The 24,680-nt window shown below is 46.0% G+C and overlaps 1 protein-coding gene across 3 annotated transcripts; it reads right to left on the bottom strand.

Moving 5' to 3' along the window:
• Positions 1–38: 38 nt before the first annotated feature.
• Positions 39–24,158, bottom strand: p130CAS (Serine_rich_CAS and FAT-like_CAS_C domain-containing protein p130CAS). 3 transcript variants are annotated; one of them, XM_017173314.3, is made up of 4 exons: positions 23,524–24,158; positions 14,066–14,209; positions 11,960–12,214; positions 39–2,569 (listed from the first exon to the last, which is right to left on the bottom strand). In XM_017173314.3, exons 1-4 carry the CDS (start codon positions 23,641–23,643, stop codon positions 731–733), a joined length of 2,358 nt encoding a protein of 785 aa, XP_017028803.1. In that variant the 5' UTR covers positions 23,644–24,158; the 3' UTR covers positions 39–730. The 3 variants fall into 3 exon arrangements, with proteins under 3 accessions (XP_017028803.1, XP_070140971.1, XP_070140972.1); XM_070284870.1 differs by lacking the exon at positions 23,524–24,158 and adding an exon at positions 23,335–23,495; XM_070284871.1 differs by lacking the exons at positions 11,960–12,214; positions 14,066–14,209; positions 23,524–24,158 and adding an exon at positions 2,747–2,845.
• Between the last annotated feature and the right edge of the window lie 522 nt (positions 24,159–24,680).

Below are 24,680 nucleotides of genomic sequence, written 5' to 3'. Positions count from 1 at the left end.
TACTCCTCTGCCTTGCCTGCTCCCAAGACTTCCAAGACTTGTTTAATATAATTATTATAATTTTATTCTTATTCCGCTCGGTTATGTAGCTTACTCCGGGACTGAACATCGTTTACTAGGTAGCTAATGCTAGGTTAATGCGTGTGTTTTCGTATATTGCTGATTGACTGACCCACCGACCGACCATCATCGCTGCCATGTGGGGCTTGAGTGTAAATCTTTCAGATTCTGACTATGCATATGTGTGTGTCCTATATGTGGATGGGTGTGCGGTGTGCTTAAGCCTAGGGTATACAAAACTACGCTGAAATGCATCCACTGATACAACATGGTGCGCCTGGCGGGGATCGGGGTCGGGATCGTATTGAATTTACAAAAGTCTAGAGCTAAGATCAGAGCTAAGTTATACTATGTACAGAATCGAAACTTAGGGGCTAGGCGACTGACTCTGGTGGGTAGCAACTAAGATCTAAGCCGAGTCCTGGGCTACCTCCTTCTCCTGTGTGTGCATTTTCAGATGTTTCGCTCGAAAAATATCACAATGCAAGTCTGCTGCGGCTGCTGCTGCTGGGGGATATGCCAATTTCGGATAGTTTGGGCTTCCGTCTGCGGGGCCAAAGCTTTAGGCGAAGCGTTAAGGAACCGTCGTGGGCGGGGAGAGGCCGGGGCTTGGAAGACGTGGCTGCATCTCTCCGAGCTAATACTGAACCGCAATCGGATCGCGGCTGCTTCAGGCTCCTAGTCCGGCCGCCGCCGACAGTTGCACCGCCTGCAGCATGACCGTCTTCAGCTCCCGGGCCAGGCTGTTGATGTGCACCACCGAGTCGACCATCTCCTGGACGGCACTGCCGCTGGGAAAGTGCGCCGCCGCCTTCTTCGACTTGGAAACGCAGGTTTTTAGCGCGTCGGACAGGCCGTTCGTGCAGCGCAGGATCTTCTCGCGGAGAGCCTCCTTCGAGATGTTGCGATGCACGTTGTCGCCGATGGTCACCAGGTTGTGGGCACTGACCACCACGAATTTGCCGTAGGCAATGAAAAACTTCGGCGGCTGGTTCTTCTCCACCGTCTCCAGGAAGGAGTCGATGGCCTGCATCAGGTTGCCCATGTGCGTGGAGATCTGCTGGGCGTAGTAGCGCACCAGCTTCTTGTCCTTGTCGGTCATCTCCGGCGACTTGCACGGCGTCGTGGCCGTGGGCGTGGGGGGCACGGAGCCCGAGCTAGAGGCAGATCCCATGGCTGTGCTCTCTGCGGTTCGGATGACTGTGTCGAACTGGGTTTTCAGGCCGGCGGGAATGGCCTCGCGCAGAGCCTGATTCTTTCTGGCGGCCGCATCCTTGGACTCGAAGGCCACATAGTCGTAATCCTCCAGCCACTCGGCGCTGCCACGGCTGCCTTCGACGACGACAGCTCCTCCTCCTCCTCCGTTCTGCTGCTGTGCCTGGCGCTTGAAGAGCAGCGAGGCATTGCCCTGGATGAAGCTGGTGGTGGAGCGCACGTCCTCGGTGAGGGTCTGGGCACAGGCCATCAGCTGGTCAAGGGCGTCCGGCGGACGACAGCCGTGCTTCTCGTCACTGCGTGCCAGCTGCTCCACGGACCACCCACCCTGGGCGTCCAGGGACTCGGAGGAGTCGTGTATCAGCTTGTTGGCGTCCCGCAGAGCCCGCACCAGCGGCCGCAGCTTGAGGGCCAGGCTGCGGTCCTCCGAGCGCGTGGCATTGCCCAAAGCTCCCTCCCCAAACTCGGCCAGGTCGTGCAGGGCGGTCCGCAGCCGCAGGGCGGCCAGCTTCAGCTCCATGATGGTCGGCTCTAGCTGTGCCCGGGTGCGCCAGTTGGGCACAACGAAGCTCAGCAGCCGGCTAATGGAGGCCGTCGTCTGCAGCTGCAGCTTGGCCAGCGTTTCCAGGGCCGAGCTCAGCTCCAGGGGCAACTCTTTGGGCGTGGCAGTGGCGGCAACGGGGGCGGCAGTGGTGGGCGCCACACTTTGCTCCTGTTCCTGCAGCGGCGGCAAAGGAGAGTCATAGGCGAGGCCGCTCTGCTGGCGGCGCACGGGCAAGGGATTGCGGCGCGGTATGTCATAGTCGGGCATGTTGGCCAGCGAGGAGCGGTTGGAGCTGGAGAAGCTCAGCGACAGGCTGTCACTGGTCAGCAGCGAGGAGGCGGAGCTGCTCGGCGTCATCTGGGTCAGCAGGCCGGCGGAGATCAGGGGTCGCGGCACATCGTAGGACTCCTCCTCAATGGAGGCCGGCACGCTCTTCAGCGACTCGAAGCGGGCTGACAGGCTGGTGGGCGTCCTAGGACCACCTCCGCTCCTGGGACTGTCATAGTTTAGCGGCACAGGCGTGGCGGGCTTGGGGATGTCGTAGGTCTCGAATTCACTGCCACTGGGGGTGGCAGCGCTCCCGTTGTGGGACATCATGGCGGCGGCTCCTAGGTTCTGGTAGATGCTTTGGTTGCTGTACAGCTGCTGCTGTTGCTGGGGTGTGCGGGGGCTGGCCGTTCCCGTGCCTGTCCCAGATCCTGGCGAGCAGTTGTAGATGTAGACATCACCGTGTCTCTGCGGGGTTATAACCTGGAAGAGAAAAGGGGAGATGAGACGCGAGTACTACTACTATTACTACTACTACTACGAGGAGGAGTGCCCACTCCCTCGCCCTCTCCCAGCCACTCGTTGGCTTATCGATTTTCCCTTCTGCCTGGCCTTTTCCGCAGCAGAAAAACCCACCTGGGTGTGGCTGCCATTCCTCACCTGGTCGAGGCTACTGCTTCCTGCTCTGCTCTCCTCTAATTATCACATTTTGTGCAAGTGCAAGGTGCACTTGGTGCAAGGAGTATAGAAAAATGGAGTATAAAAAAAACCGAAAGGATCCGGCGTGGCTAAACGTCGCTCTTCAGCGTATAAAACTCGACTGTCGAGTCTCTTGTAGCCTTCGTGGAAAGTCGGGAAATTCACTGCGAAATACGTCCTAGTTTCGACGCCTGCGCAGTGTGTTTTAAAGGAATACTGGGGCCTGGTTCAAGGCGGTTCAGTGTCAAGGTAAAGGACCCCAGAAGAGCCAGAAACAAAAACAAGACAAGGCAGGCGGTGGTGGAAAGAACAGGAAGTCATTGCATTGCAGCAAGGTAGATGCCAATAAAATCTACAACTGACTCTTGTTTTGTAAAAAAAGGGTTTTCCTACTTTATAGAGAAAAAATGCAAAGAAAATGAGACGTATTATGCAGAAACAAATAGGTAGGTAGGTAGGTTTCTCTAGGAATAAATACTTATAACCCCAAAACCCTCTCCTGTCCTCCTGCAATACTGGAATATTTTGTTCACCATATTGATTTGCCATAAAAAACGGATTAAGGACTTAGCTCATCGACTTTTATAATTAAAACTGCATTAGCGGCAGGCAGGATAGAGTATCCTAGCTACCCTCTGCGCTCAATATTTTTGTCTACCCTTTCAGGGTATTATAAATTCAGTCAGAAGCCTAAAACTCAGTCAAAAAGTCATTTCCGACCCTATAAATCATATATATTCTTGATCAGCATCAACAGCTGAATCGATCTAGCCTTGTCTGCGACAAAAAAAAAAATTTGAAAAATGTCATCATTTTTTCAAAAAAATGAAAGGGGTTACATCATTAAAATTTTCAAAAATTGAAAAAAATTTCGATTCTCTAAAATTAAAAATTTAGTATGCAGATTTTTTAACCTACTAAAAACTAACAGCAACGTTTTCCGATTTGAAATTAATGGCTTTTTGGCTAAGTTATGGCAGATTTTTAATTTCGATTTTTAGATTTTTTGATCATTTTGCCAACTGCAAGGGTATACAGCCTTCGGCATGCCGAATTTAGCTTACTTTCTTGTTTAATGAAATTCCCAGCCATATGTTGGCTTTCTACCCAATGAATGATGAAATATTACCGCTGCAACATATGCCAAATTCATCAGCTTTGGCCACAGGAGAGTGCCACGCACCACAAAAGAGCCACGCCCTCGAATGGAATCGATTCCTAATTAGGAAAACCGTTACGCAAGGGGTACCCCCGGGAGGATCGCTCTTTACCTGAAGTACGGTCCTTCCCGTTTGCCTTTTGTCCAGGCCTTTGAAGTGCCAATTGACGCGTAACACGAGTCAACAAAATGCCAAAATAATAAAATAAGAGCGGTCCTAACATCCCTCGAAGCAGCTGCAGCTGCAACTTCGGAGTACCCGAAACCGAGCTCTGCGGGAAGGGAGGCTGCCTGGACCCTCTACTATCTTATCGGGGGAATCAGGGCAGCTGGCGGCATTTCTTGAGAGGAACTAGACCACCTGAAAGTTGTGTGTGTATTCTCCAAAATGGAACAAAGCCCAGCGGGATTGGTTGTCTTTAGTTTTTAGTTTTTGGTCTTTATGGGTTTGGTTTCCTGGCGACCCACATGCTGGGCCCGACTTTCGCGTGACTTTCCTTGTTAATGCAACTTTTTCCAGGCATCAACATATATCAAAGATTTGTGTATATTTATGACACATTTGGGGCACTCTCCATGGGTTGGGCCATCGCCAGGTTCAGCTTTCGTTCGCTTCTACTTCTTCGTTTAATGTCTGTTTGAATTCTCCGCCTGTTGTGAGTAATTCCAGATTCTGGCTGTGTAATAATCTTTACTACACGTTCTCGTTTAAATTCCAAACCCGAAAACAGTAGCAACCAGAGATTGTCATCTCCTGGCTACATACGCAGCTTGTTCCCTGCATTTCAATGCTACCATAAATCGGAGAGCTGCCTCCCGTGGATACTCCTCCATATATTTCGAAGAAAGAACCGCTGAAAGTAAAGGCACAGCTCTCGAGGTTCTCTTCTTCAAACTGCTTACAAAATTTCAGCATTTTCTCACGTACGAAACGTCACAAGAAATAAAGATTTGTACGGAAAATGTTAATTATTGCGGGAGGAGAAAGAAAGGAAGAAAGACTATTGTTTACGCCAGGAGGCCCCTGCTCCCCCTCTGGCCACCGAGCGTCCAAAAGCTTAAGCGCTCCCAGCTTAGCAACGCTCGCCCGCTCTCCGCTCCTCGGTATTACCGATCGCACGCTCCCGTGTTCCCGATCGTCGCTCGCTTCTAGGGACGGCTACGCCGGTCTAGTTCACTGTTCTCCCGCTCTCCCGCTCTCGCGCCGTTAAGCTGGGCTTCTCGGCCGGCAGCGGGCCCTTAGGCTAAGCTAAGTTTAGTACCGAATCGACTGCGAAAATATATGTATGCTACGGGCACTCCGCCGATGTCATTTTTCGACCCCCGAATTTTCTGCGTTTTTGTACTTCGTGGGAGAAACTTTTATTGATCCTTTTGCGGAGGATTTACCAGCCACCCCACTCCTAAACATGGTCCTTCGAGCCGGATAAGGATATCGTCCTGGAATCCTTTTTTCCCAGCAGCTTTGGTGGTGCCGCCGCAGAAAAGATAAGTAAAAAGTTTCCGCCCGTCTCTAATTGCCGGTCGTCAACAGTTGTCCGAAATTTAAATTTCGCTCAACCTGCGGACGATTTTTTGTCAACTCCTCGTCCGAGTTTTCCGACACCACGGCAATTAGACAACTTAAAAATCATTTCCAAAGCCAATTTTCTCCACTTCCATTTGCCTGCACTTCGTTCTGCAACGGCATAATTATCGCCGCTTTTTACTCCACTTCTTCGGCCCGTTGTACATTTCTCCGTACATACACACATACGTCCCTATATTCGGCCGTACATCAACGAATAAAACGGTCTTGACATACGGACATACATACGTATGTAAATCGGCGCGCATTACTCCGCGAGTTGGTTGGTCACTTACTTAGAGTGGTAATTGACATCCTCAACCATCAGCCGAACAATATATTTAAAAAAAATATATAATAATCAAACCACTAAAAGTGTGGTTCACGTCGAACGCCGTGACAGTGAAAAGTGTACAGTGAACAGTTCGTGTTGCCGCATTCGGCCCCCTACCCGAGATCTTCTTCTCATATTTTCGTTCACTGTATTTTTCCCGCGGCTTCGATATGCTTCTGTGAAACAATTCCTTCAACTTCAAATAATACAGTCCACTTCTCGACGCTCTACTGTACTTATGCCAATATATAAATATATTTTCGGCCTCCAATATTTTTTGTACGCCCTCACAACTCCAGTCCAGTTCTCGGGTTTCCACTGTACAAAATATATTTTCTGCCTTCAATATTTTTTTGTACGCCCTCAGCAGTTCCGTTATCGGGTTTCCACTGTACAAAATAAAGACAACTTTTCCATACATATTTTGCATGCTCATACAATTGCATACGTATTTATATTTTCTGCCTTACATACAGGAATTAAATAACCATCAAACAATAACAAAAATAACCAAGATTTTGTCTCCACATCCACACAACCGCCGCAGCAAACGTGTTGTTATTGTTGTTGTTCCTCAAGTTCCGTTTTGGTCTCTCTCCTGAGCTCTTCACTTAGGCTGTGTTTTGCCGACGGCTTTTCTTAAACCAAACTTCGATTTATGGTTGTTTTCGGACCCCCGCACTAAACGCCGCATCAGCCGTGCTGTTGTTGTTGTTGTTTCGGTTTCTGTGCCTTTCGTCTCTCATAGGCGCCTCACTTATGCACTGCTTTGCCGACGGCATAGCCCAGTGAGTTTTCCCCGAGTCAAAGCCAAGGTTTATATTTTAATTCCGCCTTTCCGGCTCCGTAATAATTACGTGCAAGTCCTTAAATAATTCACATTAATTATTTCCGACATTAATTATTAATTAATTTTTTTTGTTATTACGGATTATAATTAATAAATTAATTTTCCAATTTAGACAAGCTCCACTTCCGAGCCACGGACTATATATAGACATCTCTGCTTCCTACTCCACCACGATCACGGACAGTACGGTCTACGTTCTGGTTCCCGACTCTGCTTTCCACTTCGAGTCAGGCATCCTTCGCTCAGGTCAGTCGACAACCGCTGATCCGCCGAGTCCCAAATTGAGTTTGTCTACGGGAAACAACAAAAAGCCACTGCCAACCCAAGGGCAAAAAGCGACAAGTCCGTCGATTCTGGTCCCGTTCCTTCGCCAAGACTCACTCAGTCGGTTTCCAAAATGGCTCAAAATGCCCTAGACATCGCCCTGCGAAAGTTCATTTCGACGACATCCCGTGTTAGCCAATTCGAAGCTAACATTCACATTCCGAGCGCTCCTGACACGGAGAGATTTTCCCCTGCCATGTGCAGAGTCCATCGGGACCAAATCCGTGCCCTGTGGGACAAGGTGGAGAAAAGCTATGAAAGCTGCTCCGATCTTCTTTCCGTGTCCTCCGACAGTACAGCCACTGCCACTGAGCTTGAATCCAAGTACAGTGAGTGCTACTCCGTATATTCGAGATGTCTTGTACAGCTGCAGGAAATTATCGACAAGGCCGCCTCCCAGTCCATTCAGGCTTCCGCCCCTGCGCCCACACCCCCGTCCATGGGTTGTCGATTGCCACCAGTGGACACCGAGGTCTTCACAGGCGATTATCTTCGGTGGCCCACCTTCCGGGACCTCTTCACGGCGATTTACATTAATAATTCCCGACTTACGCCTGTGGAGAGGTTATTCCACCTACTTTCGAAGACAAGCGGCGATGCTCATGCCATCGTTTCAAAGGCCCCTCTGACCAACGAGGGTTTCGTCTCAGCATGGAGCAGCCTTTCCGACCGCTTCGAAAATAAGCGCTTGTTAGTCAACAGTCAGTTAAAGATTCTTTTTAACATCCAGGCTGTGCCTCAAGAATCCGGAGTCGCTCTAAAAGAGCTCCAAGGCACAATTCAAAGCTGTTTGACCGCGTTACAAATGTCCTCCATTGAAGTCGAGGCGTGGGACTGCCTTCTTGTGTATATGGTCTCCTCGAAGCTTCCCAAGATTACGCTCTCCTTGTGGGAGCAATCAATTCACAATAAGGCCGAAATTCCAACCTGGCGTGAGTTGGACGCGTTTCTGACCGAGCGCCATCGCACTTTGGAGGCCATCGACGACGTCAGGCCTAGCGGCTCTGGGCATCTTCCGCCAAAGTCAACAAATGCCAATCCCCCGGTGCGCAGGCTCAATTCATACGAAGCTAGGGTGGCTCCAACACCGAGAAGGTGTAATCTATGTTCCAGAGAAGACCACCCTATCCGTATATGTCCGCTTTTCCTAGACATGAATGTCAATGAGCGGACAGACTTCATCCGAAGAAAGCAACTCTGCTTGAATTGTTTTTCGCGAGGGCACCAGCAACGGGACTGTACTAGTGCCCATTCCTGCTTTACGTGTCACAGCCGGCATCATACTCTGCTGCACCGCGACAACCCTGCGGCTACCGTTCCAAGACCCTCCGCTCCATCTAGTCCTCGACCTGCACCCATCCAAAGGGTTTCCTCGTTTTCCACCCGAGTGACCACTTCTGCCGATTCCTCCAATTACTGGGTTCCGTACGACGACAGCAAGAGCAGGCGTTCCCGAGGTATTTTATCCTACCAATGCCGAGTCTGCCAAGGGAACCATCCGCTCCGGAAGTGCCAACAGTTCCTCAAACTCTGCGCTGAGAAGAGGCTCCGAGCGGCTCTCGACCACCGCTATTGTTCCAACTGTTTGGCCCACGAACATTCCGAGGGAACCTGCCGCAGCGGTGACCGATGCAAGACGTGCAATCAGCACCACCACACTCTCCTGCATCCGCATGACCGTCCAGAGCATCCACTCCGCTCGCAGCATCGGTCACCCCCATACTTCTAGTTCGCATTTACTTGACCATCACTCATCTCCATGTCATCTTCTTTCATCCAGATCACATACGAGGGCTTCATTTCCACACACCGCGATCGCTCTGGAAGGCAGACGTACTCGAGGTTCTTAGTCCTACCATTGCCGAGTCTGCCAACGTTCGGCCGCTACGGAAAGTTCGACGTCGTCTAGCGCACAGTGATGCGTCCTGGTCACGGCATTCGACGCCTCCGCCTTGTTCAGCAAGCTCCTTGCGACAAGCTCCCGCCTCTCCATGGCAATCATCCGCCTCTCCTTGGCACTCATCCGTCCTTCATCGCTCCTCGTCGCTCCAGCATCAACGATCTACGCGGCGCTCTGACGCCCCTCCATACCATCGTCCTGTACGGGTTTATTGCAACCCGAGTGATTGCAAGGGGGGGGAGAATGTTTACGCCAGGAGGCCCCTGCTCCCCCTCTGGCCACCGAGCGTCCAAAAGCTTAAGCGCTCCCAGCTTAGCAACGCTCGCCCGCTCTCCGCTCCTCGGTATTACCGATCGCACGCTCCCGTGTTCCCGATCGTCGCTCGCTTCTAGGGACGGCTACGCCGGTCTAGTTCACTGTTCTCCCGCTCTCCCGCTCTCGCGCCGTTAAGCTGGGCTTCTCGGCCGGCAGCGGGCCCTTAGGCTAAGCTAAGTTTAGTACCGAATCGACTGCGAAAATATATGTATGCTACGGGCACTCCGCCGATGTCATTTTTCGACCCCCGAATTTTCTGCGTTTTTGTACTTCGTGGGAGAAACTTTTATTGATCCTTTTGCGGAGGATTTACCAGCCACCCCACTCCTAAACAACTATAGTCTTTCTCCAAAGGGATCTTGGGAGGATCGGTGGGATCTTCTCCAGCTAAACTGAGGATGTGTCCAACAAAGAAGATGGTTTCCATGGCGACAACGACCTTGCTTGGCATCGTGACAAAGTTTTCCCCGCTTTCTCAGCGAATCCGCATTGCCCGGCTTCAGCTCCAGCTACATCTGCAGCTCCAAAGCGGAATCCTCGCCAGTTTCCGACTTTGGTCACGCACAAATCTCTGCAGAATCCCAAATACCAAATACATAAAGAAGAAAATGAAAAAAAAAGAGTTATTGTGGCTGCATTTTTCGCCATTTTTGGGCAGTAAAAATAAAAATGACATGTTTTGCTCAAACGCAGAGCCGAGGAGAGCCTCCTTCTCGCTCGTTTTGGCTCTGGCCATAAATCTCCATTGGCCATTGGCCAGTGGCCACCTGACTTGGACTTGGCTTGGACTTTATGCGAGGTGCGTGACGAGGTGGCCGGAGCAGGAGGAGGTGATACTGACTCGTTTGTGGGTTTAAGGAACTTGAAATTGTCACACAGCATTTGTATCTGTATCTGGCGGGTTGGCTAACGGTGGAGGCGGTTTTTTTTTCTCCTAGCCACAAGAAGTGGTGTCCACATGTGGGATGCCCAGAGTACGGATATATGTGGAGGCCACTGCCCAGCGATTGCGCAACACTTAGCGGGGCCAGACATTTCCGTTCTCAATGAGGCCAAAGCCTGTGGAATGTCGCCTACTTGATAGTTAATTCATTGGCTTAGAAGAATTGGGAGCTCTGACTTCTGTAAGATCAAAGAGGAGTCGTAGGATACCTCAAGATATTACTTTAGAGATCTTCTTCATGTGTCTAAGCTGTCTTTCATGCCTTTCTCATCGATTCAAGCCTCTTAGGCATTCACTTGCTTGGCTCTCCATATCATTGATTATCTTTATCGATCAATATATATATATCTCCAAATCATTTCTCTCATAGATTCCCTAAAAAAAATCCCACAACACTGAAAATGGGTCAACGAGAGACTCTACTCTACTCTGTCTGGGGAATCTCTCCCCATGATACGGTCAAGTACATGTCAAATCCGATACCATACATTCCCCACATGGCTTTTGACGCCTTCGAGTGGGGAGAGAGGTTTTCCCAAAAGTCAATAAAAATCGAACAGCAACAAAAGCCAGCGCTGAGCTTTTATGGCGAAAGGTTTCTCTTTAAGATCTTCAACTGCAATGCTATCCCAGAGCAATTTGCAGAGCTCCTCCTCCTCGCCAGCAACATTTGAATTTGAATTTATGGTTTCACTTGCCTCCAGTGAGATTGATAGCTGCCGATAATGCGAGGAAATGTTTACGACTCTGTAATTTGGGTTTCATTTTATTTGATTTGCCTGCGAGTCAGTCAGTTAGTCAGTTAGTCAGTCAGTCAGTGGCCAGGGAAAGCGAAAGTCATCGGTTATGCGAGACCGAGTCCCAATCCCATCATCCCACTGTGGATGGTGGGCGTGCATCCATCTAAAACACCAAAGGTCAGCGAGCTTTAAGCCTGGTCGCGGGGTCGGTCGGTCGGTGTCTGGTGTGTGTGTGCTAATAAACAGTTTGGTCAATTAATTTGATCCGTTGTGCAAGCAAAGACTTTGATTGGACGAGAGGTTGGGCAGTTCAAGATGTCTCATCTGAGAATGAGCAGGGGATCGGATGGGATCAGCAACTTTGTAGCAAGCTGCAGAGCCACCACATCCTGTTATCCCTCTTGATGGCAGCCAGGCAGCAGTAGCGCGCTTTCCATCATTTATTGATCTTCCGATCCACAAATTGTTCGTTTCCTTTAATTTCCAAATCAAATCGAATCAAAGTGAGAGAAATGCAAATAAAACGCATGTCCAGCTGACAAATTGGCGAGTTACGAGCTCGAGGCGGGAAACCAAAACCAAAACCGAAACCGAGAAACCCGTTGGACAGCTGCCATGGACCCCAAGAGGCTAAGGCTATCAATGAACCGAGAGGATCGGCTCTGCCACAACTCTTATTAATTGCACAATTACGACACGCAGTTGATGTGCGGGGAGCGGATCCACTGGGAGGCAGGCAGATGGAGCTGGAGATGGCGGAGATGCAGATGAATGGACCATGGACCCCTCAGAGCCTAATGATGGAGCGTTGGAACGAACCAAAGGAGCCGAGAAATTACTTTCTTTCACTTTCCCGACAAATATCATAATTCAGGAGGCACTATGGTACTGCTGCTGTGCCGCCAGAGAATGTAAAAAATGCCCAAAAAGCAAAAAATTAAATCAATTAAGATCCCTGCGGCGAAGTCCGGCCATGCGGAAAATTAAGAAATTGACAAGTCAGCCGGGACGAGAACGGATGAGAGACTGGCTGAGGACCTACCTTGTTCGGCGAGACGTGCCAAGATCTTCTCGTGCCACGGCACTGCGCTGATGTTGACTCTACTCCCGGACCGCCGCTGGATGAGGCCGCGCTGATGATGGATCCATTCTCGTAGATCTCCGCCGAGCAGATGGAGCTGTTCAGTGTGGCTGTGCTGGCGGCCAGCGAGGGTATGGGTGAGCTGGCCGGCGAAGGAGAGAAGCATCCAGAATCGTAAGAGTTAAGGATGCGTAAGCGGTTGCCCGGACAAAGGCCCTGGAATGGAATTAAAATAGAAATATGCAAAATGTTGAATAATTAAAAATAAGAATTTTTGAATAATAAAAGACTGATGATTCTTGGCGAGATAAGAATCATTTATAATACTGGATACTAAAATTATTTAGTATAAGTGATTTAAATAAACGAATATTGCGACTTTTTAGCAATTTTCCTCCCGCCTGAACCCCAACTGGACTCCCCCTGATCACTCAACGCCATCGGCTATAAATGGTAGCTGGGGTGTGGACTCATACTCATTGATCTCAATTGGTTTTGATTGGCTTTTAATCAACCTCAATGCTGTATGAATTATTAATGAAAAGCACATATATATATAAACTGTACATGTCCCACGAAAATGCAACAAAAAGCACTGAATTATGGCAATCTTTCGGTGTGCAATGTTTATTTTTAATTGCTAGCCACATCTCACATCATGTCGTGTCAGTTTATTTCACAAAATTCCTCCGCAAAGATATGTAATTTTTCTCCAAAGAAATATGTGCCAAACATCAAAAAAATCGGACAGAAAATCTTGTCAACATGTGTTTCAGCTTGAAAAAGTTGCTTTTTCGTTGACTTTTTGGCTGTAAATATTTATGCCACACTTTGTTGCTGGCTCTGCAGCTCTCGACACTCAATTGGCTGCCGTTTTTGGGTTAATTGTTTCCATTAAAAAGCCGTGGCCACTTTTTAATTAGCGACAATTGGCCCGCACTCTATGTAGTCATAGGTATCGGTATCCATATCGCTCCGAGCTCTAGTGATTTCCATTTTGATATATGTTTTGACACCATATCATCACTGATCGGATCGGTCCGGCGGTCAGGCGGCGGCGCCAATTGAGTTGTTAATTGAACCAACAACGTGCAGAAATTTTTTAATTTTTTGCCCAGCTTTGAAAAGTGTTTTGAGATCTGGGGGATTGGATTGTGAGGGGGGTTGGTCAGTCCCAAGGCTGCCTGGGGCGCTGCGATAATTAGCAAAAAATTGGAAATTGAGGCCACATCAGTCTCAGAAACTATGGCTATGGGTGCGTTTGATAAATGGTGTTTAGAGGGGAAAGTATGAGTGAAAAAAGATCCAAGAAATGGGTCATGGTTTACTTTTTTTACAATGTAAACAACTCTTTCCCAGGGTAATATTCCTTTTCTGTAGAACTTCATTATTTCGTAAACATTCCTTGTTTCTCTGCTGATTTCTCAAAAGTTTAAACATGTATTTTCTTTCTCTGTTTGAGTATCACATTCGGTTTGCCTTCGAAATCGGAGCAAACAACTTCGACTGCCTCTCTTTATCTTTATCCAGAGATAGTGTTGTGTGCTCGGTGGTAATCTTGGGTAATGGTTATGCTCACGCCCCCCTCCTGCCTGATGTGAGGCCTTTTTCCGATGATTATGATTTTTACAGCGCTGCAGCCACAATTAAAGTGCCAAAAATGTGTAATTTACAAGAGCCCGAGACCCTTGGGAAGGGGTGGTATTACATGGGGGGCCTGGCATTCCCGCATGCAGCGGGCCACGTGCCCTCAGTGATGATGATGATGACGAGGCTTCCCAGCTTCCCGACTTCCCGACAAAACAAAAACAATTACAGAAAATTAAATTAAAAATTTAAATAAGTTTTTTTTCTAGTCTCCTTGGGCGGAATGAAATGGAAAAACTTATGCAAATGCTTTCGATTGCTTAATTACGAATGCAGACAGAGCCCAGACGCAATCAGGGATAAAATTAAGAACCAAAACAAGAAGGAAAGAGGGAAAGAATAACGAGAGACAAAAGGGAAGGCGTTTCCCTGTTAGCTCTGATGAGGAGTCTCCACCGACTTCTTCGAAACCCAACTCACCTGTCGGTTCCGCAGGGAGCAGAGCCACCAGCCCTGTATGCCTTCCGTGTCCTGCTCGATGACGGTGAGGATGTCGCCCTTCTTGAAGGGCAGCTCGTCCGGCGTGTCTGCATAATTATCGTAAATGGCCTTGGCATAAAGTTTCTGCAAATAAATCAAAGCAAAACATGAAACAATTAATGTGTATTCTCAAATAATCAGAGAGGCCCTTTCTACCCTGAAAGGAGGGTATTCTAATTTCAGTCAGAAGCTTAAAATTCAGTGAAAAAGTCATTTCCGACCCCATAAATCATATATATTATTGATCAGCATTAACAGCTGAGTCGGTCTAGCCATGTCCGACAACAAAAAAAAATTTTAAAAATTTCATCATTTTTCAAAAAAATGAAAGGGGTTAGTTACATCATTAAAATTTTCAAAAATTGAAAAAATTTTTAATTTCTTAAAATTCTAAATTCAGTATGCAGGTATTTTACCCTAATAAAAACAAATACAGGAAAGCCTTCTAAACTAAAATTAAGGCATTTTTGGCTTAGTTATGATACATTTAAGATGTAGTCCTGATCCAAATTTAAGGATATACAAACTTCGGCATGCCAAAGTTAGATTCCTTTCTTGTTCACTTCTGAGAAGCCGCAAAACCTTAAATTTTCAAAAAAGATTCGAGTCCCCCCTTGCGGGACTTTGACTTTCATCATTCATAAGAAGAGCTCCTGGCCTCCTGGCACTGATCTTTGTGTAGCTTTGCTCTGCTTTCATGTTTTATGTTTTTAGCATTTTATGGTAGCGAATTTTGTGCCTTAAAAAGAATGCAAAAAAAACTGCAGAATACCGAAAAAAAAATAATAATAAAGATCGAGAGAAAACAATGGGATTTGGTTTTTTGTTTTGTTTTCTCGTTTGCTTCATTAGTTTAGCTGGAATTTCAGGTCAACTTTTTTGGGTAGGTTCTCCTTTATCCGCCTTTGTGTTTGTGTTTGCCTCTCGGTGGTTAGAGAGCCTGGCATGCGGACGAACAATCTGGGTTGAGGAAATAGCTATCAAGGATTCGAGTCTTGGGGAACGAAAGAGTAGAGCTCTGCTTCTTAGCCTTATAGATATCTCATTAGTATCGGAGACCAACTTGAATTCAGACTAACTGTATCTAACTCACTGACCTCGACTGTGAATGCCTTCGGGGCAAACGTTTTGATTTGCTTTTCTTCCGCTCAATGAATGTGTAATTGCTGCTGTGTGTGTGCGTGTGTATCTGTGTGTGTGTCAGTGGATAGGAGTTAAAAGCGTGGTGCTTTTAATTTCGTATAAAGAAATCCAAAAACAAAAAGAAGGAAATCGAGCCGTGACTGCTCCTTACCTCCTTCACCTTTTTAAAGACCCATTCCACTCCTTGCTCTTTACCCCATTCCCTACACAGATCAAAATGTTCTATGAAATGAGATTTTTATAAAATAAAATATAAAATACATTTGAAAAAGAGTCATATCTTCATAAACAGTATCTTAAATATCAGCCAGAACTCAGTAGGAATTTTAGTACAATTTAGACTGTAAGAGGGTCCCTGGGAGTTTTGGACTTTCTTACCTGAAAAGGCCATTTAAGCAAAGGCTTGCTCTACCTGAAACCTAACCACTAGTTCACGAATTCACTAGAACTCGATATATTTTATTTTATAAACGGATTAAGTAAATAAATCCCTTTAATATTCCAATTATTCCCAGTGCACAGAGACAGAGAGAGAGGAAGCCAGCGAGCGATTACAATATCGAGCGTTCAATCGCTGCTGAACTTTCAACCCGCGACTCGGGCCTCTGATACCGCCACTTCACGTGTCCCGGTGAGGGGAGTGTGGTTTCGAAACCCGTTTTTTTTTTTTTGTACCTGGCCCACCAGCTATTCATTCTACTCTTCAATTTCGAAAGCGCGGCGACGGCGAAGCTGGAAGCGAGAAATGTTCAAATGTCAAAAGAAAAATGAGCGCACTTGAAGTTCATGTGCGCGGAGTGACACTTGGCTCAACTCGAATCTCAGATGTTTGTTGGGCTTAAAGTTCCACCGGGACTCCACTCCACCCTCTTCCCTCCCCTGCAGATTAGACCTGCTTTCTTCGTGACCAACTCACTCTTTCTCCTTCTCCTCTCCCCTTTTTTGACACAACGCTAATTGAAGGGGTAAATATTTGAAGGCGAGAATTGGAAGATTTGAAGTTCCGCCTGTGTCGAGGTTGACTTGTGGGTAAAAATTAGGGGCCTTTTTACAGTTGTTTGTCTGTTTGTTTGGGCGGACTTTAATTGGTTTGCTCAGTGCATTCCTCTGAGAAAGAGATGCGGGGAACGGAACTAAAAGAGTTCCCAACTCCAGCACTCAATCACAATCTCAGGCTCAAGCGCAGCCATAAATCACCAAAAACCGATTTACATGTTCCATGGATTTTTAAATAAAAATAATATGTACCTCAGGGCAACTTCTCTGGGTTTTTTTTAGAAGTAAAGGAGCTGTTTTTAATGACGGTCCGCAGCTAATCCCCTCCTCGAAGAGTCAGCAAATTTTCTTTAGCAAAACAAACACAGAGCTCAGCTCAAGTTATTTATGTATTCCAGGAGTATCTGCGATCCACGATGTCTTCAACGTTCAATTACTCAAACCCCGACATTTTTTTTATTTTTTATTTTTTGCACATAAATAACCGTCGAAACGCAAAAAAGAGAAGAAGCCGCCAATAAACAGCTTAATGAGCACTCAAAATCAACAAAACTTTGGCTACTCCGACGACACAAGATGACAATTGGTTTTATCCAGTGATCGTTAACCGGATTAATGGAGCAGGGAACTCTGTCTCTGCGCAGTCCAATCATGTTGATGGCCTGGCAATAATTTCAAATAGAAATGCGAGCTGATAACCTACAAGACCCAGCCCCTCGGTAGCTGATCAAATAGCAAATAGTAGTCTAAAGTCAAGCGAAGCGCTCTCGCGTGACAGATAATATATTTTGGCAATTTTAATTAACAGAATTTGACAAAAATGAAACGAAGAATAGAGGAATTTGATGAAAAATGAAAGAAAAGAATAGGAATTTGATGAGCAATAAAAAAAGAGGAGTGGAGCTAAAGGAACTATCAAGATGTTGAAAGCAAAAGCTAACTAAAGAAGTAAACCTTGCCTTGAAAAAAAGATATTAGATATTATTAAGAAAATATATATTTGTTTTTTAATTGTTTAACAAATTACTGCTATTACGTATAGTCTTGTTCTCCACCCCATTTACCAGTTTAAGATATAAATAGAAGCTGATGTGACCTCACAGAATGTTTATTAGCTTTATGTCCGATTTATCAGCCATATCTGTGCAATATTTCACACAAGACCTCTACTCTCCCTTTCCCACATTTGCATTTTCATACCAACTTGACCACATATCTATTTCTATATATTACCAGCCCTCGAAAGCGTCACTTTCCATTGGACTTTGGGACCTTGGCTTTTGGGTTATGACTGATTAAAGGTTTCTCGAGAGTTACGGAACGTAGAAATGACTCGAAAAATACTTTTTTTTGGGGTTACTTCTATAATAAAACGCCATATGTCGTTGTGGCCGCGTTGAACTGGTTTCCTTTTGCCGTCTCAGTGCGAAAATAAACAAAATGTTTACTGCTCTTTTTGGCGGCGGCGGCCTTTTCCTCACATTTCGTCAGCAAACTTGTGTGTGCCAAAAAAGAGTACAAAATAAATAAAAAATACGAAAGGAAGAACCTCGAGAAGCCGAATTTTGTATACCCTTGAAGCTTGAAATTGGAATTTGAAATCTGTCATAACTAAGCCAAAAAGCCATTAATTTCAAATCGGAAAACGTTGCTGAGTTAGTTTTTAGTAGGTTAAAAAATCTGCATACTAAATTTTAAATTTTAGAAAATCGAAATTTTTTTCAATTTTCACAAATTTTAATGATGTAACCTCTTTAATTTTTTTGAAAAAATGATGATTTTTTTCAAATTTTTTTTTTTGTTGCAGACATGGCTAGATCGATTCAGCTGTTGATGCTGATCAAGAATATATATGATTTGTAGGGTCGGAAATGACTTCTTCACATGTTTTGAAGCTTTTGACTAAAATGGCAATACCCTAATGCAAAAAGGGTATAATAAAAGCAAAGCCAAGATAAGCAATCCGCATAAAATGTGGTGTGACAATAAAACTTCAAGCAAGTCAACGAGCCGGCAGAGAAACACGTTCCAAGACTGAGACTGGGTCGAAATCGGATTCGGAATCGGCTGGGATTTTGACGTTGAGCAGCATTGACAAGTGCATGGAGCTGCTCCGTCGCATGTCAACCCGGGTCAGCACTTGGCGACCATACACTTCACTGACTCCTCCCTCTAGTTAACAATAGATTCTTTCTGCCTGGACAAGCACAAGTCAATTGCAATTGCATTCCACAAACGTCTCCCTCATTCAATTTGCATTGCTCAGTTGTTACCTCAAGTCGGGCAAAGCGCTCTCAGGCTTTAGTTTATATTTATAAATGGAACATATACAGATATCCAGAGCAAAGGGTAATTCAATTGAGCAAATAAACTCTGTCAATAAAAAGAGTTATGAATACACAAATAAAAGTTTAAGTAAGTAAAAGGGTAAGCAAGGCTTTGTGAGTTTAATATTTAATTTAAAGTGTAATAGCTATAAAGAATGAAATCCAAAAATGACAAAATGCATGAGAAAATAATTAGCAAAAATATTGTTAGGAAAGCACACATCAAATCTCCTCAGATTCACTAAGCTTAGCAACTTAACTTCAATGCTTATCATCCAATCTTACTCGTATTATAAATATTTATTCATAAAAAATAAATATACATAAAAATGCCCTAAATTAATGCAAAATTTCAACACTTGGCCTGTGAGCTTAACGTGGCCAATTCGGTGAAATGACTCACAAAAGCAGGCGTCAAAGCAAACATATGCCAATTCAATTAACTTGAGCAAGACTTCTGTACAAAAACCGAAAAAAACACAAAGGCAAATACCTGTTGACTTTAAATATTAAAGAACAAATAAAACGGAATCTACACACACGAAAAAAAAAGAGTATTGTGTCGACCTTCGCGGCAATTTCGAGGGAAAAACGCAAAAACGTTGCAAAATTACTTCCCCGAGAGAGAAATAATAAAAAAAAAACCCAACCAGTTAACATTCAATTGTGGTAAAGTGAATCAGTCGAACGAAACAAACGAACAAAATCAATTTTCGAGCGTGTCTGTAAAGTTTCAGCTTTCAGCTATTGTAAGCACTTATCCGCCATTTATTTTAAGGTCTCAGAATGTATGTTTTATAATGAATTGTATCCTATATATGCAAACAGGCAAGTGCGATAATAACGAGAGAACCCCAACCCTGGACGCCATCATAAAAAAACCATTGCACAAAAGATCAATCATTTGATAAAAACAAACCCCGAATTAACAGCCAAGCATGCTTAAAAAACATTAAGTAATAAAACAAAAATATTATATAGAAGAAATGTCCCCCCAAGGCAAAGAAAGAACTCTCAAAGAGAAACCCCGAAAATAAAACATGCATAAAACGGCGGAAATTAAAACCATTTTGGAGCCATGCAATTTGCTCAAAAGCTCTTTCATTCATTCAATCATCTCCCTCGAGCGTCTTACGAGATTTATTTTACAAACTTTGTCTCCTACTCCGACTCGGAGTCATTAAGTTCCATTTACCAGACTCTGGCGGAGGAATACCCCGGACGTGACTCATGGCTGAGGAATTGCCGACGCCGAGGTGATGATCGGGTTTGCTCGCGGCCTTCTGTTAACTCTTCTTTTCTTCTAACCAGTTTCCAGTTTTGGGTAAGAGGATCAAATCTCCCACGTGAAAGCCGCCTTGAACTTTGGATTATGAACGAAAAATGTAGCATCCGAGGGCACACCGATGTCGACTTGTGATGGATTACAGTTTGGGATCTATTTTGGGCTCAAGAGCAGGAGGAGATGGAGGTGGAGGTGGAGGCCCCCACAAATCGAAAGTGAGCTGACAGACGCATCTCCGAGTGAGGTGTCTCAATAAGGGGGTTTCCCATGAACAGCCACTTACTGATAAGTAATTACAAGGGTTGGGCAATCCCCCGCTCCTCCTCAAAGAACCCCATAACTCGTAGAACCATCATAGATATCAATCGCAGGCAATCGGCAATTTCGAAACATGAAGATAAGTGCTTCTGACATTATGAAAGACCGGGGAAGACCGCTGAAATCGCTCCTCGTTTAGCAACTCCAGTAGCCCATCTCCGCCTGGCACCAACAGCAAATGGGCCCATTAAGTGGCTTAAGGCGGAAGGTGCTGCTGGAATCACTAGCCCCACTTATGGCTGGCATGTACATGTAACTTTTATTGCTCGGTTACGACCAGTTTCTTATCTGGCGAGGACAGGAGAAGGCGGAGAGAGTGCGAATTATCAGTCTCTCCTAGGGCTGAGGCTGAGGCTGAGGCTGAGACTGAGGCCAATTGGCCATTGTTTATTCCCTGTAAACACGGCCTCAGTCTCGTTCGCTCAGGGTTCTACGACTTTTGAAGGACTGCGACTCTGACTTGGCGGCAATTAGTCAAGCCTTCTCCCTTTAAGGGCCGGGCCTTGGGCCCAGGGAACGTGACATGTCAGATTTGTAATTCATAAATGTCATTCCATCTTGTGCACGTCGGAAAAACAAACAGAGCCCTGGATGACCCTGCGAGTGCCAGGGGCTCCTCCTGTTCTGGTCATGTTTACAAGCTAGCTTGTCGCCCTATCACTTGCTCCAGCTCTCAGCACGTTTTTTGCAGCGCAAAAGTCCACCTGCAATTATTTGAATTCATTATCTTCACTCTAGACTGTGCGACGAGTCCATAATTCAGTTTGGCCCATAATCCATTTGGCCGGAATGACGGCCAGTATTCGCTTGGCAGCACATGACTCTCTTAACTGTTAGATAACGCCAAGTGAGTGAGTGAGCAAAGGCCTGTGAACTGAAGGCAACTCGAGTGTCGAATGTGAATAGATAAAATAGCTAAGCACACGAAAAGCGAAAGTTTTTCTTCTTCACAGACTTGGTTTAAGTGACTTGATATGACGGGGAAAATAAAGACAATTACTGGAGGGTAACTGAAACATTACAAGAGGAACTAATTAATAAGCATGAAATTATATAACATACTAGCTATTCAATACTTCTTTTGCAATCACCCAACTGGACCTTAACCTTGCCCAATTCATCAATTGACAACTGGACAGGAACCCAAGACAAACATAGCCATGGCAACCTGTTGAACAAATTTGAATGCGAAAAATGTTTGCACAACTTGAGCGCTAAAATAAATTAGCAAGCTTACGAGGTGCCAGTCTGGAGAGGAGCAGAGCAGGGGAAGTCTGGCCAAGACTTGCATATGCAAATGCAAATGCACTCACTCCCATTACCAGTCCAGTCCCGGCACTCAATATTCTGGGCTGTGTCGGTTATTAGGCTTGAAATTAAATAAACAACAACGGCTAATTACAAGAGTCGTGTCTGGGGCATGATCATGGAGGAGCCAGATCTTGGCCAGCAGCAGCCGGAGGACACTTGTTCCCCGGCCTAACAGTCGCTGACACAAAGTATCCAGTAATTGAAGGGTTGCCAAGGGGCATGGAGTTGCAGTTGGAGCCAGAGTTGGATCCATCCATCACAGACCCGCAAAGACAGAGAGAGAGGGGGAGGCTGAGACTTGGACACAGGTGAGATTAAAATAAATGTGCTCCAAATGCTCACAAATGCGAAAAGTAATTGACGCCGTCTGGAGCTGTGCAGAGCTCTAGGGGTCTCTTCTCCCCGAAGACCGGTTCGGTTCTCAGCTTAGATTTCAAAATGCAAACAGCGGAAAACATTCGAAGATGGGTTTCCTGCCTTCTTTGGCCTTGCCTCAGACGGAGATGGGCGCGTGACTGGAACTAATGGCCAAGAAAATGGGGGCACCGACATATAACGTAAAGGATCTTGTCTTGAACGTGTCACGCTTGCATCTCTATGATGGAACCCTTGAAAGGAGCAAGGGTTTATTAGCATGCCGCTGACTGATGGCAATTAATAGTTCTCCAGAGATCCCCAGAGTCTCTTTGCATCCTTGTGCAGGGACGTGCGCTTGACTGAAGGCCGCAATTAAGGGCCGACCAAGAGCTGGGGGCCACGGATTAGCCCCCAGACCGATGGCCGCATGCGTGGCCAATTCAATCAGTTATTAATAGTCCTGGCCTGGCAGACAATTGATTGAAAGGAAACTGTATAAATTCTCTGTGGCCAAGACCACCACGCATGTTGGTGGTGTCTCCTTATCGGGGCAACCTCGCAGGAGAGGCCACTCCAAGCGGATAAGGGCAAGTCCAGGGCTAGCTGGCTATCTTCAAAACAATTCCACACAACCGAAATCTAATCAACCTTAATTGAGCGTCACACTGAACCCCAAGCCAAGACCCTATATCTTCAGGGAAACTAAAAACAAATCCAAAGATAGGCACGAAAAGGAGCGGCCCACCCTTATTATTAATTAAGATTGTGTCAGGGGAGGTCTTGCTTTCTCAGGGGTTATCTTCGGGATAACTGCAGAACAGACTCCCCGAGGGACATCTCTCGAGCGCTCCTTGTGCTCTCTCCCTGATTAAGTGGGCGCCCCACCGATCCGTCTAGACGGAGAACATATATCTGCTTCAACGCTTCGACACTTCAAGCGACTCTGCCTGCGACTCTGACTCTGTGAAATTGATTAGAATTAATGTCCGCGTGTGGCGACAAGAAGTTGATTGAGTGACTCCCGGGCGCCTGATGGAAATATATGGCAGCATAAATCTATTGATCAACTTTTGGCTGCACTTCTCGAGAGTCATTTACAGAAACCAGTTGGGGCAGAGGCATGCATTCCACACTTAAATCAGTTGGAATGCTTTAAGAAGGCTTAAGCGAACTCAAATTGATCTGTAATTATGACTGAGCTATTGGTGAGGAATGTTAAGGCTAGAGCTTGGTTTCATAAGTTTATCCTAGACATCTTTTAGAGTTCTTTCGGGTGCCAGAGCCTGAAATCTAATCTCCCTGATGCCTATCTAATCGAAGCTACTCAGAACGAAAGCCAAAAATATCTAAAGGGAATCACACTTCGATTCCATGTCACGATGGTGAGCTCATGTTTTCGTTAATTTTCAAAAGGAACACTTAAGCACGGGGCTCTAAGCACAAGGAGTTATCACGACACGGCGATATCTCACCTGTGCCGTAAACTGGCACATCAAACGGTGTGGTGTCGCTGCTCTGCCAGGTGATAACGAATGCGAATTGCGGAAATTTCAGGTGCCACAGATAGGCTCCGAGAGATGCGTTACAGTTTGCCCGGGAAAGATGCAGCTGTCACAGCGGAGAGATAGCTTCAACAGCTGAGATCCTGGCTATCTACTAACCGTTTTGATGTGAATGCGCCGCGAGACGGGCACATCGTAGTCCAGGTCCGCATTGGTGGCGTTGGAGCTGCAGCAGGAGGCTGACATCGAGATGGAGGATGAGCTCTGCTTGTCCAGCATGGCGATGCGATTCGGGTTGATGATGAGTTGTTGGGGCTGATACTGAGATCTGAGGCTAAGCTCAGCTGGACATGGCGGCGATGGAGCCACTATCGAGACTTTTAGATATATTTAATCCAGGACAATATAAATAAAGTATCTCGACGTGGGTTCGCGCGATGTCTATCTGCCACTTGTATCTCCTCCTCACTTCACTCTGTTCACTCTTGTTGTTTATCTGCGCTGAGCTCGCATCTGCATATGTATCTTGTATCTTAGTATCTTTGTATCTGCTACTTGGCCGAATCAGCTATAATTTCAAGTTTAGCCGCGGGGCAAAAAGCCGAAAAATCCGCAAAAAGCCGAAACTAAAAACAAAAGACGCTACGCGAAAAAGCCACAAACGTAGCAAAAGTCTCGCACTCGCATTCGTATCTTTCTCTAAGTCTTTTCTGTCTGACAGTATCTCGCGTATCTCGGGAAGCGCTTCACTCTCGACGTGGTCCGCACCGCAGCAGGCAACTTCGTAGACTGACTCGGGGCTCGGAACCCGCTGCGCAGCTCTGCTTCGGTCTACCTTCGTCAGCTGTGCCGGCTGGAGGGTCTTGGCTCTTCGGCTGCGTTCGGTTATCGTAACTGGCGCTCGTCGTCCCTCATGTGCGATATTCGGAGTGCAGTGAAGCTACATCGTAAAGGTCTTGGAAAATAGCCCTGCAGTACCCATACATTAGGAATTCATGTTGATGATGAATCATCAATGAATTTCCATACAATATTAGTGATGAAATTAAAATTGGCTTGTCCTAGGGTGTCATCAATGACAAGATAATCAATAATTCACTAAATATTCATTAACATTTTAGACCACAAATTCATCAACAACTTTAGTCAAGGGTTTAAGATTTAAGGGTGAAAGATTCTGGAGCATCGACTGTTTGATTTGTCTCAAAATTATGTATAGAAGAGGAATCCAAGAAGCGAGATAAGTACTATCTCTATAAGAAATTTATTCTGAATGACACGATTGAGTTTCTGAAGAATCTTCAGCAGATGTATAT

This window comes from Drosophila kikkawai, chromosome 3L (genome assembly GCF_030179895.1).
Source record: "Drosophila kikkawai strain 14028-0561.14 chromosome 3L, DkikHiC1v2, whole genome shotgun sequence".
NCBI lineage: Eukaryota > Metazoa > Arthropoda > Insecta > Diptera > Drosophilidae > Drosophila > Drosophila kikkawai.
The sequence above is the reverse complement of the archived record's forward strand: the minus strand, read 5'-3'. Positions and strand labels throughout refer to the sequence as shown.

Bases quoted from the DNA above. Each gene is read 5' to 3' on its own strand.
- p130CAS (XM_017173314.3), bottom strand. From the start codon at position 23,643: ATGCTGGACAAGCAGAGCTCATCCTCCATCTCGATGTCAGCCTCCTGC. The intron at 14,210-23,523 runs GTTAGTAGATAG...ATTTATTTGCAG, and splicing joins GGCGCATTCACATCAAAACG to AAACTTTATGCCAAGGCCAT. The intron at 2,570-11,959 runs GTAGGTCCTCAG...TTTCTCTTCCAG, and splicing joins GGCACGTCTCGCCGAACAAG to GTTATAACCCCGCAGAGACA.